At 28.0% G+C, this 14,005-nt stretch overlaps 1 protein-coding gene across 3 annotated transcripts in view; it reads left to right on the top strand.

The window, feature by feature from the left end:
* Positions 1-14,005, top strand: part of LOC127283644 (disintegrin and metalloproteinase domain-containing protein 10-like) — a 170,120-nt gene that overhangs the window by 66,655 nt on the left and 89,460 nt on the right. For 2 of the 3 annotated variants that reach the window (XM_051308645.1, XM_051308648.1), the window contains exon 4: positions 1,847-1,965. In XM_051308645.1, coding sequence (XP_051164602.1) covers positions 1,847-1,965 — 119 coding nt within the window. Of the gene's footprint in view, positions 1-1,846; positions 1,966-12,281; positions 12,429-14,005 lie in introns of those variants that run through there. The other variant, XM_051308646.1, reaches the window with a different exon arrangement.

Genomic DNA, 14,005 nt, shown 5'->3' with positions numbered 1-14,005 from the left:
TAAGTATACTAACTCGATTTCGTCGTACTTTCGTCTAACATGAATTTACTTAGCATGAGTGCATTGTTAATTGTCTTCACGCGCTCTAAGATTTCACTTGTTAAATTCTGCTTTTGATCAGACTTACAGATTATACAACAAGCACATTCTTAAACGTTAAAAATGTAAAATCGTCCAAAAAAAGTTAAAAAAAAAATCATTACTATTTTTTTTTTAATTTTAATAATAAATATAATTTTTATTTATAACTTTTTTAAAAGAATATTTCAAATCAGGCAGGCTGAAACGTCGTTTATCTAAAATTTAGAGGGAAAAAAATACTTTAAATTGTTATTGTTATTAAAAAATTAAGTAGCTAAATGACTTTTTAAATTAGTTTCGAATTATAGGTAAGTTTTCACATAACCTAGACTCACTTTTCAATGATTCAATTCAGTGGCTTTAAAACACTAATAGAATAAAAATTGTGACATTGGAGGCTTATCTGGTTAATTTGCTTTACAACGTCCATCACTTTAGGATATTTAATTGCGTTACTTTTTTTTTCCCTAAGTTGATTTGTTTTGCGATGATAAAAGTTATAATTGTTTTTTCCAAAAATTATCGTTGTGATTCGCGTACAAATCACATATATGATAGATCCATTTTTCTTCATTATCTTTATTATTAATATCTCGTGCATGATTGAAATAAAAATTGTTCTTAAAAATAAATAGTTGACTGAGTGTTGAGCGTTTAATTTATTATCTCTCTACAAGTGAATTATCTAAGTTCACTTGTAGGGGTGTTAAAGTGATTAATGCTTTGTACTTCCTAGAATAAGTTGAACGTTGAGAATTTCTCACTCCCTCTATATCTCTCTCTCTTTCAAGAAAATCAATCCAGATCACGCGGCTAATTTAATCAAAAATTCCCTGGGAAAATTTAACAATTGTTCATAAAAGAAAATTGATTGCGCGTAAATTTTACAATAAAAAAAAATTGTCTTATTTTTTTTTTTTTTTTTTTATTTAACTTGAGACATCTAAAGTGTTAAGTGTCAAGACACTTGAGAATGTGATTAAAGGTGCAAAAGAGGACGAGAAACCATTTGACACGGCTTAACTTGAAGTAGTGTGTATAAGGGGAATGTAAATTATTCATTGTTTTATCTTTAGAATTTAAAAGAGAAATTTAAGATGAAAAATTTAGAGTTGGTGCGTAATTATTTTTTAATGGTTACTTTGTAAAGTGTCATAGAGAAAATGGTTTAATTTCTCTTTTTGACATTTTTTTTTTTTTTTTAGTGAAATATAAAGATAAATTATATTCAATTATATAAATAATTAATTTAAATTAATAATAATTTAGTTTCACGTCTTGAATTTTCATGAAATTAAACTGGATGGAGGAATATGTATTTTATTAATATATGAGAACAGATTCCAACATGAGACCCAGGTGGAATATTTTACCTTTAACTTCTTCCGGCGTGGATGAGGGATAAACCGGAAAAGGGATAGTTTCTCACGGGACGGAAAGATACTGGAGAAACAAGTATAAAAGCTTTGCGTATAAGCTCTTAGAGCTTACGAATGCAAGAAATTCTTCCACGTGTCCATGGCCGAAGCCATTTATGCCTCTCTTTTATTTTTCTAAGGTTTCCTTTCCTTAACCGAGTATATATAATTCTAGTGGAAATTTCGAAAAGTTCAATAACGCTTTTTATCTTGTTAAAATGATTGTTTAATCAATATATCGAGACAATTATTGAGAAAAAGAAAATAATTTTTTTTACTTTGTGAATATTTGTTTTTTTTTAGTACATTACTTTTAAATAATTTTTTTTTTTAACTTCTTATTACAGACAATGGACAATGAGATTGACTCGCGATTCAGATCTTTTCGCGAAGGATGCTGTTTTTGAAGGTACTAATGGACCAATAAAATTTGACTCTACACATTCCTACAGTGGTACCATTCAGGGTGAGTAAATTAAAATTTTTCTTTTATTTTCATGCAACACAATTTTACATTAATTAACACAGTTTTCCTAAAGGTATTAATTTGATTCTAAAATTTGGATAATATTATGCAACATTTTGATAATAATATGTTTTGGTGGTTTTCACAATCTATTAAAGGTGAGTTTACAATTTGGATATTTTTGAATATTTAAAATTATTTTTTTAATCCAAACGATTATTAAAATCACCATCAATCATAAAATAATTATGCATTTGAAATAATGATGTACAGAAATAATAGATATTAAACTGTAGACAAAAAATTACATTTATTTTTTTTTTTTTTGTTCATCAAAAACTAGTAAGGTGTGTAAACGCCTTTAAAAAAAACTTACCCGAAAAAGATGTCACATTTTGGACGTTTTACTATAAATTGCACATAGTAATTTACATTTCGAACTCTGGTAACTGTTATCAGTTTTTTGTCGTCTGCAGTTTAATATCTATTATTTTTGTACGTCATTGTTATTTCAATTGTATAATTATTTTGTGATTGATTGTGGTTTCAATAATTATTTGGATAAAAAAATAATTTTAAATAATTAAAAATATGTGAATTGTAAACGCACCGTCAATATGTTGTGATTATTCATTTAAATAGTAATTAGATTTTATAAGTTTTGCAATTTAGTGCCATTATTTAAGTTGGCAGTAACGTTTCCGTTGTGCAAAACAAATGTTTTCATTTTTCTAACCTCAAAACATATTTCACTTTATTACGCAATTACAAGCAGTTTTCAATAAAATAAATTAAGTCTAGTATGTTATTTACGGCAGGTAATTATTATATTTTGCGTATTTTTGCAAAATTATTCGTTGACAAAATTTTCCCCTTTCTCAGATAGCACGTAAGTTTGCAGCAAGCTTGCCGCGCAATATTGCCAACCTTGCACGGCAAACTCGCCGCAAGCTTCAAATTACCCACCTGACCCAAGCTTGCATGGTAAGCTTACCAAAAGATTGCAGTGTAAGATTACTGCAAGATTGCACAATAAGATTATCGCAAGATTGCTCAGTAAGCTTATTGTGCAATCTTGCAGTAACCTTACACTGCAATCTTTTGATAAGCTTACCATGTAAGCTTGGGTCAAGTGGGAAATTTGAAGCTTGCGGCAAGTTTTCCGTGCAAGGTTGGCAATATTGCGCGGCAAGCTTGCTGCAAGCTTACGTGCTATCTGGGTTTTCTTATTCTCAAACGTCAAAATGAATCTTTCCTGTTTCATTTTGATAAAGAACCCCGCACCATTTACATGGGAATTTGGGGTCCGGTGAAATTTTCTGCAACTTTATAAGTTTGTAGTTTTTGACCTCCTGAACAAAAAATGTAAATGGCAAAATTCAAAATGGACAGATTTTTTAAAAATTGAGGTTTAAGTTTAAAAAATAGTGTTACAAGCGAAAAAAATTCAAAAATGAGTAAAACCAAAAGAAGTAAACAAACTGTCTTAAAATTCGCTACTCAAGGGTTTTTGGGGTCGCTCATTACGAATTCGATGTCAATTTTTGAAAATCCAAAATGGCGGATCCAAAATGGCCGAAGATTTTTTAAATACATTGAATTCCCTTAAATCTTGTTACTCGGGGGTTTTCGGGGTCGCTAATTACGAATTCAATGATAGTTTTTTAAAATTCAAAATACCGGATGCAGACTGGCGAAAAAAGGTTTAAAAATTATTTTTTTAACGAGTTTTAAGAAAGTTTGTTTAGTTGTTTTGGTTTTACTCATTTTTGAATTTTTTTTCGCTTTTAACATTATTTTTTAAACTTAAACCTCAATTTTTAAAAAATCTGTCCATTTTTTGGAATTTTGCCATTTACATTTTTTGTTCAGGAGGTCAAAAACTACAAAAGTTCAAAGTTGCAGAAAATTTCACCGGACCCCAAATTCTCATGTAAATGGTGCGGTGTTCTTTTAGCGTAATTCCAAATGAAGAATTTCATTTCTGAAGCTTTTCAAATTAAGAACTGTACAAAAACTAAAATTGATACGATGTTTTTTCTGTGTCACGAATTACTAAACAAATGTACATGCGCAAATAAAAAGTATTCTTAGAAAGTGTACTCGAGTGTGTAGTGGATTTCTTTAAGAAGTTTTGCAGAAAAAGCACTTTATTTGCACAGAATAGCGATATGTCTGAGACTGGGGGGGGGGGGGGGGTTAAATGATCCCTGTAGGGTAACTTGTGTATCTTTATTGTAAAGTGGCAGCTGAGGTTGCAACTCTGAGAGGGTGGAAAACAAGGCTTTTGCGATATTTAGCTCGGGTCGCTTCATTTGCCCGGAATTATAGAGCTGTGTTGTAATGTAACGTCAACCTCATTTCATATACCGCATCGTCCAATGAGTTGAAGCATCATTTCAGAATTGTTCGTTATAGAAGCAAGTTCCCTTAAAATATTTAATTAGAGGTATTGCATTTAAAAAATGTTTAAACCCAAGAATGCAAACCTCAAGATAAAAATATTTAATTGACCTTCAAAAATTTATTATAGTAATATTCGCTGAAAGAACAGATATAAATTTTTAAGAAAAAGAAATTTGAAACTTAAGGTACATCTCACAAATTCTCAGTATACCTGGAATTTGTCAGAGGTTTCACTAATTTTGATTGGCTTTGTTCATAAAGAATTTCAAAAATTCTTCCAATCATTTGAAAATTCCCTATGAGCAAATCGAATCAAAATTAGTAAAATTTTTGAAAAATTCTGAGTATACTCAAAATTTGTGAGATGTACAAATGTCTTTACAAAAATTATTTATTTATACATTTTGCATATATGATTAAAATATTTTTCATATCGCTTTCCTTAAAATTTTGTAAAAATGATCAGATTTATAACAGAGATTTTCTTTAGAAAATAATTTGTACCATCAGCATCGCTGGGATTTTTAAACAAGTGCACTGTTTTTAATGGTTATTTGTTTTAAAAAAGTGAAAATTATTTTTTAAACAAAATAACCATATTTAAAAAACGGTGTACTTGTTTAAAAATCCCAGCGATGCTGATGGTACGAATTATTTTTTGAAGAAAATAAACCATCAAGGTCTGTTAAATCTGTTCAGTTTTAAAATATTTTAATAGGAACAAATTTTATTGATCATATGCAAAATGTATATGGACTTAAATAAATAATTTTTAAAAATTAAAATTTTTTTTTTCCAATTGTTAATTGGTCATGTATAAATGTTCTAAATTTAAAAAAAAACTATTATGCTGAAAAAGAGACTTTTTTAATCTTTTTCTTACATATATTGATCTCTGATTATTGAGAGCGTAAATTTATATTTTCTGTTCAATGAATAGGTAAATAATTTAATTAATTGAACGTACGAATATTTTATGTAAAAATCATTAGTTTGATTTTTTAATCGAAATACATAAAGTCGATTTTATCGAGTATAATTTAAATAGTAGGATCAATACAGATTTTTACTTTAATATACTTAAATATAAATTTTTATCAGAAATTTTTTGTAAATCAGTTTAAATTAAAAAATAAATTCTTAATTAATTTGTGATAAAAAATTCGGTTCAAAAAAAATTCAGTTTAATATTCGATTGCCAATGAAAATTTTGAACTAAAATCAGATTTGTAAAATATTCATGCACCTCCTTTTATTTTTTAGTAAATAAAAAATATATAATTTTTAAAAATTATAATTTTCATAATCAGAAAAATGATATATACATATAGATACATCCGCAATTATATGGAAGCAATTTTCAATTTGATATGAAAAATACATGTCTAAATGAAATGTAATTTTTCTTTTTAACATGTGCAGCAGGTTGGCTGATAACGGTAATAAAAGTCGCAATTACAAGGGTGAATTTCAAAGTTACTTGAGCTTAAAAGTAATATTAAAGTTGAAAAGGAGTTCTTTATACTTCTTTGGTGATAAATAATATAATTTAAAAGTTTAAATATACACATTGAAAGTTCATGGGACATTTATGCATGATCGTTTGGTATAGTTTTCTACATATCTACATATACACGAATTTCACTTTCGTCCAGTTAGGAAGGATCTAAACTTTAAAGTTATTGGAGAGTTTCCAGTTGGCTTCGTATAGGACTTTTCACATTCTCCCCTGAAACTGTTTTACTACAAATGAGAAACATATACATTGAAATGGAATTTGTGAAATAGTTTGACACTTTTTACAATTTTCCTAGAAAAGTAAAAAGAGGTTCATTGCAAAAGCATATATAGTGGAATAGAAATTTTTTTATTCTTCCTTTTGATTTTTATTATTAATATTTATTTATTTTTATGATTAGTTTTTGAATTTTTTTTATTTTTATTATTAATATTATTTATTTATTTTTATTGTTTGTTTTGTGTTTATATTTCTTGTTTCTGCCTCTTGAGTTTATTATAAGTAATTTAGATACTATCTCATTTTTTCTTTTTGCATTTAAAAGAGCTTTAATTTTTCTTTCAAAATCCGTTGGAAAAATTAAAAAATGTTCAAAAATAACAAAATGGCGGCCATTTAAAAAAAAATTGAAATTACTCAAAAACCCCACTTTTTTATGCTCAAAAGTTTTTTGTGGATTGTTTTCACCGTGAAAAATATTTTTTATAAGAATTTAACTTGTGCCCGATTCTGGTAGAAGGGAAAAAAAATTTTTTCATTTTTTAAGAAAAATTTAATATTGAAAATTAATTACTTTTTGAAAGTTTTATGTAATCCTTTTTGAGAAATTCCGAACCTATTATAAAAAATTGTTAGAGATGGATTTTTTCCAAACTTTTAATATAGCAGAATAAAGATTTAATTTTCTGATAGAGATTATTTTAGTTGTATTTCACTTATGAACACTGCAGCCAATGAAAAAATTTTTTTTTGTTCTTTAACTATTATAAAATAAATTCATAAAATTAATTAATTATCATTGTTAAAATAAATTTACAATCATTTCTTCTATTCTCATATTGATGAATTTTTTTCGATATTTCAAAAATATGTACCAAGATCAAACTTATTCATCTTGAAAAACAGGTCAGCTTTAAATAAATAACGAGCGAATAAAATTAGTTATACAAAAAAAAAAAAAAAAAAATGTGAGATGAGGGAAACAGCCTCGTGTACTTTCAATTTTAAATTATGTAATCAACAGAGTGGATTAATTTTCGAAGGAAAAATTTGGCTTTTCAGAATAGAATGGAGAAAATATAATAGCCCAAGAGATTTTCATACAGAAAGGGAGAGAAAATATTTGGTCCATGATCAAAGGCACGGGGAAAGAAAATTAGTTTTATTACAAATGCGATTATTTCTTCTCTCGTATTTCTTACATTAATTTTTTATTTAAATAATAATAATAATAATATTATAATATAAAATATATATTTCAATTTTATTGTGACAGATTTGTCGTCTTGTCATGGAAAATACAACTTTCTTGTATAGTGAATGTCAGATGTGAAAAATGTTTATAAATTCTTGTCCCATTATCGATTTCTGTTTTCTCACCCTTCTCGCTCTGTACACGAGGATGTCAAGTGTGCGACTGACAATAAGGGAAAGTATCGAGAAAAATTCAGTGTTCGATTTGTATTATGCAAAAAAAAATATATATATATTATGAAAGAGTGAACATTCGATAATAGTGGGATAGGTTGTTTATACTTAAATATATATATCATTACTATATTATAAAAAGATTTCGCCGCCGCCGCTGTTTCAGCAAATTTTGACCTAAAATTTTGAAATTTTGTCCCCTCCCCCGCCAGAAATGACCTAAATTTTGAGGTTATGTTCGTTTCGAGGCTCTAAATATAGCCCAAGTCCCCCCTCCCTCCTCTCATTTCCCCTCCTCCGCCAAAAACTACTAACCATATCAAAAACATGGGTTGGTTACACTTCATGTAGAATGACCCATATTATAAAAAAATTTCGCCGCCGCCGCTGTTTCAGAAATGTTGACAAGGATGGGTCATTCCGTGTCAAGTGTACCCAACACATGTTTTTGACAAGGTTAGGTAAGGGTGAGCCAACCCATGTTTTTTACATGGATAGTACAATATTTGGTTACATTTGATATGGAATGACCCATCTGAATATAGCTGCAAGTCCCCCCCCCTCTCCTCCCCCTTCCGCGCAAAAAATGACCTAAATTTTAAGGTTACGTTCGTTACAAGACTCTGAATAGGGCCGCAGGTCCTCCCCCCTCCCTTACCCTCTCTCCGTATTTCCCACCAAAAATCACCTAAATTTTGAAGTTATGTTCGTTTCAAGCCTCTAAATATAGCAAGTGGAGGTAGATTTCCTGCCAAAAATGACCTGAAGACTATATATTCAAGTCTATATTCAAGACTGTGAATATAGACGCAAGCCCCCCCTCCTTCCTTACGTTAAAGGAGAGGTGGATTTTCCGCCGAAATTGATATAAATTTTAAGGTTAAGTTATTTTGTCGGGAAACGACCAAGAAACAAACATAACCTCAAAATTTAGGCGAAAATTTGGTGCAAAAAGACAAAGAAACAAACATAACTTCAAAATGTAGGTCAAACTTTGAAGGAAAATTTAAAAAATTAGATAAATTTTGTTTTAAAAATTAAAAATAATAAAAATTATTGTTAATAAAAATCGTAAATAACATTTGAAGAAATAAATAATAAAATATTAATAATAGTTTTAAATTCCAGAAATTATTTAAACATTAACTCAAACATCTACAAAACCAATAAAAAATAAAAAATAGGGGGTTGGCGCGCGAAGCGCGCAGGGGGGCGAAGCCCCCCTAGTATATATATATATATAACTTGTAACAAATAACAAGCGTGAATGGTTCTTATTTACCGGCACTTGATATAAATAAGTGTGTGGGGTTGCAAAGTTGGAAGCCCGCCAAATCCAAGATAAAGTGTGAAGGTTGCCGTATATATATATAAAGGTGGAAATCCTTCAGACATTCTCACCGGAAACTTGAAGGAAGATGCCATAAATGTGCGCACAATGGCGCAAATTAGAGGGTCTCTTCTTCTTGTTTATAAATAAGGAACATTAAGTCTGAGATTTACTTAGAAGCCTTTTGGATCTTATATACGCAAGACAAAATCTTGAATTTCCTTTAAACTCTCACAAAAGTAATGAAGTCGCTACTGCTATTATATATATATATAGAAACATTCACAAGATCGAAACTCTATTTTGTGGAAAAAAAATGTTTAAGGACTATTATACTGCAGCATTGAGACTCATTAATATTTCCTCAAAACTCATTAGTTCAAATTCCTAGTGGATTAAATTTTTATTTGAAGTTTCGTTATCTTATAAATTTATTATTATATTTATTTATTAAAATAATTATTTTAAGATGAATATCTGGAACGTATGAATATTCTCCACATTTCGCTCGTCGGAATTTTTGTGATAACAAAGATAACTTAAAGGTTATAAAATTGATACCAAAATGCGTATAAAATTCTTGAGATGCAACGTTTTTATCCGCTTTATGAAATCAATTTACTACCTTTAAGTTAATAATAAATTGAAAATTATTGAATTTTTATTTAGGAGAATTTTATAAAATATACTTTATAATGTATAAAGAATGTGAATATCTTATTGTCAAAATAAATTATGATTTCCAAATGCGCATGATCGAAAATAATCATATCACGCTCTAAGACCACAGGCAAACGCACGGACGGTGTAGAAAGACCGTGTTTCCCTCGCCACTGGGGTGCGCATCGTCTACTCTAATTGAATGTGGCTCTGCGCATACAGTTTCCCCCTCCAGACCAGATCGTTGTTCACGCTTTGGGGATATAAATATCGGTCGTTCAGATACAGAGCGGCACTTTTGTGTTTTACAGAGTCGACGAAGGGTCTTTTACTTTTTAGACGTTTTGTTTTATACCAATTGGATTATAATCCCCGTTTTCACTGTCAATTGATCGTCGTTGATCCGTTTATATTATAATTTGTAATTAATGTTCTTTTCGTACAATTATTAAAATAATAAATGTTATTTAGTTTCGTGAGTCTGTAATTTCAATTAATATTATTTTTAAACGAAAGAATAATTTTTATTATTATAATTGTTCTTTTATCGAATTTCCATTTATCTGAATACTTCCGTAACAATATTATCATTAACTAAATTCCTATTTAACAGAATTTCTATAACAAAATTATGATTATTTTATTTATATATTAATTAAATATAAAAATTATTATAAATTTTTATTAAACTCCCGCTGAAATGTTTCGACCGGGTGTATGATCGGATATATGGATAAACAGAGTTTCTGTTTATTTGAATTTTATTTAATATGTAGTAAAATATATATTTCATCGAATCTATCTATATATTTGTCAGAACAAACTTTTGTCAGAAAGTACTTTGACTTGAATTTAAAAATAAACGCAATCAGAAATATTATCAAGAAACTTGTGATTGGTAAAGTTTGAAATTTACGATGAAATATATATAATATATACATTTCCTTTTGATGTTTGTTCGGACAAATGAAAGTTCTATCAAATAAAAATTCTAATTAAGAATTTTGTCGAATAAAAATTTTTACATACAAAAATATGAAGATTCGGTAAAATAGAAAATCGTTTTTATGTAAATTTTTCTTAAATTGCTAATTTTCTATAAGGATTCTTTAAAAACTTGAGCACAATTATATTTCAAGTATTATATGAAATATTACTTTGCTCGTATTGCAATATTGATTTTTTTTTATTAGAAGTATTGTACTTCGGTTAATATGATATAGATTTTTCTTAAACTCTAATTCGTATTTCAGTGATCAGGCGTTTTTCGAAACTTATTATATGCCCCGTTCAGAACATTAATTTTAAAAGCTGGCACGTAGTACTCTTAAAAGGCGTCTTTATTGCCGGAATTACTTTCCAGAACCAACGGAAACTCGTTGCAGGTACTCTTTGTAATGAATCCAAACAGAACTCTAAAAGTCCATATAGAAACGTTCAAGAAAGGGGAGTGTTAACTCAGGAAAAGGAGAATAAGACACAATACTATACACTTTGACGTATAACTCTCATTGCTTGTAATTTAAAATAATAATTAATTAAAAAAAAAAATTATTTAACAATAATAATGTCATGGAAATTTTAAACAAATTTTTTTAAATACTGAAATTTTAAATATTAATTTTAATAATTTCATTTATAGATTAGTAATTTTATTAATCTAATTAATAATATTGAATAGCAATTTAATAATATATTGCAATTATTGGGAAAGCTTTTTTTTCCTGTTCTCAATGAGCGCGAACATTATTCTATAGTTTAATGAAAATGGAAATAATAATTATTAATGTCAGTGACAAAGAGTGAAAATAGAGAAGGATTATCGACTGTGTGTAATAAATTTTAAATCATAAGAAAATTTCGATAATAAACGCGAGAGAAAGGAGTTGTTGACCATACGTGAAATATTTTTTTAAAAAAATTTGCAATGTGTATAAAATATATTGTGACAGGATATTATATTGTTATGTCATATTTTAAATAAATATTAATTTTAACTAATCTGAACTTATAATTGTTCCCTATTCTAATTTCCTCAATTTAACTTAGTTAAATTAACTAAGTTGGGAAGAGGTTTATTAAATGAATGAATAGAAATATAATATAAAAATTATTTATTTAAAAAATTTTAAATGTTCTTAACAATTAGTGTTATACAATCAAATAAATCCTTGTTTTTAAAAGGTTCATATTTTACCTTTAAATAATCTGTGAAGATTCTTCTATTAGTTTTTCCCTTTTTCGAACACCGGGTCTCCTAAGATTATATTTTCTAAGTTGTAAAATTTTTATTACCGCATTGACACTGATATTTTTTAGGCAGGACCGTAACTGACGAAAACTTCTGAATATGTAATATTTTAACTTGTTATCAATGATGACACTTCGATGTATATATTTTAGAACTGTATTTGACACTCGATACGATGAACTTTGTGCGTATAATTTGGGACTGCCTTTGTTTATTTATAAATAATTGTTTATTTACAAATATTAGTTTACAAATATTTGTTTATTTAAAAACAATTATTTATTTACAAATGTATTTTAAAAAAATTAATTTTACATAAATAAATATAAAAAAATGTTACGGTGATGTGACAATATCATTTTATTGAAACATAACACTCAAATTTTGAATAAGGTTGATATTTAGGGTCCTTTCGTTATCGATTCGATCCTGGAGATCTATGAGAAATGGAACGCATGCGTTTCACGGGACGCCGTAAAACTGCGTGCTTGTTGGGCACATGGCACTCTTGGATCGATCGTTAATGTCAATAGACGTATAAAATTATATTTGAAAATTTAACTTGTATGTGAGTGAGTGTTCATATTGTGTCGACTTAGGAAGATTTACTTGACAAATTATGGAAAATTAATCTATTATAGACGTTAATTGTAAGTAGATCATCTATTATATTGATTAAATCGACTGATTGAACTCGCTCATTTTATTCTTTTGGGTTCTCCCATTTTACCCACTCTGTAATTATATTTCTCTTGCTCTAGTTGAAGGTAATTAACGTAAAATCTAATAATTTGATATTATATATTTTTGGCGACCTTCAGTCGACTGGCGCCCGCGGTAATTTTTATTAAATTATTAACTCTTGACCCTTGGCGGCTTTGAACCCGGCTGCGTCAAGTGAGTGTAGATCTTATTTATTTAATTTTTATATGTTTTATTGAAATAAGAAATCTGCCTGTCTCAATATTTAGTTTAGTTACGGAAAAAATCACACTGAATTGTTAATTTATTTCTCAAAGGCATTGAAATATAATTCGGAATTTCAAAGGTCGACATTGTATAATTGAGAAACGATGTAACTTATTCCGGGAGATAGTGCTCAATTTATTTGGCTTATCGGGTGTGTATAGAACGCGGAAACGATCAATGCTTTAGCAAAGCTAATTCTCCGCTTCACTATGCAGAATGTATATATATATATACTTTCTGAAAGCCATTGTCGAAAACTAATCACTTACCAAGTTCATTCGATATAAAAATATAAATAATCTGATGATACTAAAACAATTTTTGAATTATAGGATATAAATTCCCTCCTTGAGTTTTTATTTTGACTTTATTTTTTTACGCTTGTTTTTCCAGACATTTTATAAAGATATTATTACATTGCACAGGACTTTTTACTTTAATAGTTTTTTCCTTTAATTAAAGTACCTAGATATAGCTCCATTCGCTTTTTCCGCAGCGTTTTTCGTTTCTATTGCAATTATTTAATTCACTATATTATTAATATCTTTCTTTTTGCGAGGCAAAAGAATATAAATGCAAGAAAAGAGCTTTCTTATGAAAGCATTTGTAGACGATTTTTTTACATTCACTTTTTTCATTTTTTATATTATACATATATATGCGTATATATGGAGAATTATTCCTCAATCACCCCAGTCGGAAATTAAAAGTTTTTGGTTTAACTTGATACTTTGATAAATTTTTGTCCTGCACTGAAAAAAAAACAGTATTGAATCAAGAAAATCCATTTACTTGTCTGTATTTGATTCAATATTTTCTTAAACCAAGAAAATTTTACTAAGTTTGAAGTAAATTTTCTTGAATTAAAAAAATTAGTGAATCAAATACGGACAATTAAATGATTTTCTTGAATCAATGATACTTTTTTTCAGTGTATACATATATGAAAATGAAAAATCCCTGAAATATTAATGAATTCCAAAAAAAAAACTTTGTAGAAAGAGATAATTTTTGTCAAAATTAATAAAGAATTTGATCTTTCGAATAAAAATAAATTTTATTTTTTAAATACCAAAATGGATCAAAATTAAATAATAATAAGGGTTGATTTTGAGGAAAATGGGGTTAAATTTTTTTGTCATTGAAAACTCCAGGAAAAATCCTTTAAAAAGTTCTATTTAAAAATTAAAATCCATTAAGTATTGTTGTAGTTATACTGATTTGATTTGAATTAATATTTTAGGGATTTTTTATACCA

This window comes from Leptopilina boulardi, unplaced genomic scaffold (assembly GCF_019393585.1).
Source record: "Leptopilina boulardi isolate dan_hultmark-lab unplaced genomic scaffold, ZJU_Lbou_2.1 LbouV2_310, whole genome shotgun sequence".
NCBI lineage: Eukaryota > Metazoa > Arthropoda > Insecta > Hymenoptera > Figitidae > Leptopilina > Leptopilina boulardi.
This window is presented reverse-complemented; position numbering and strand designations above follow the sequence as displayed.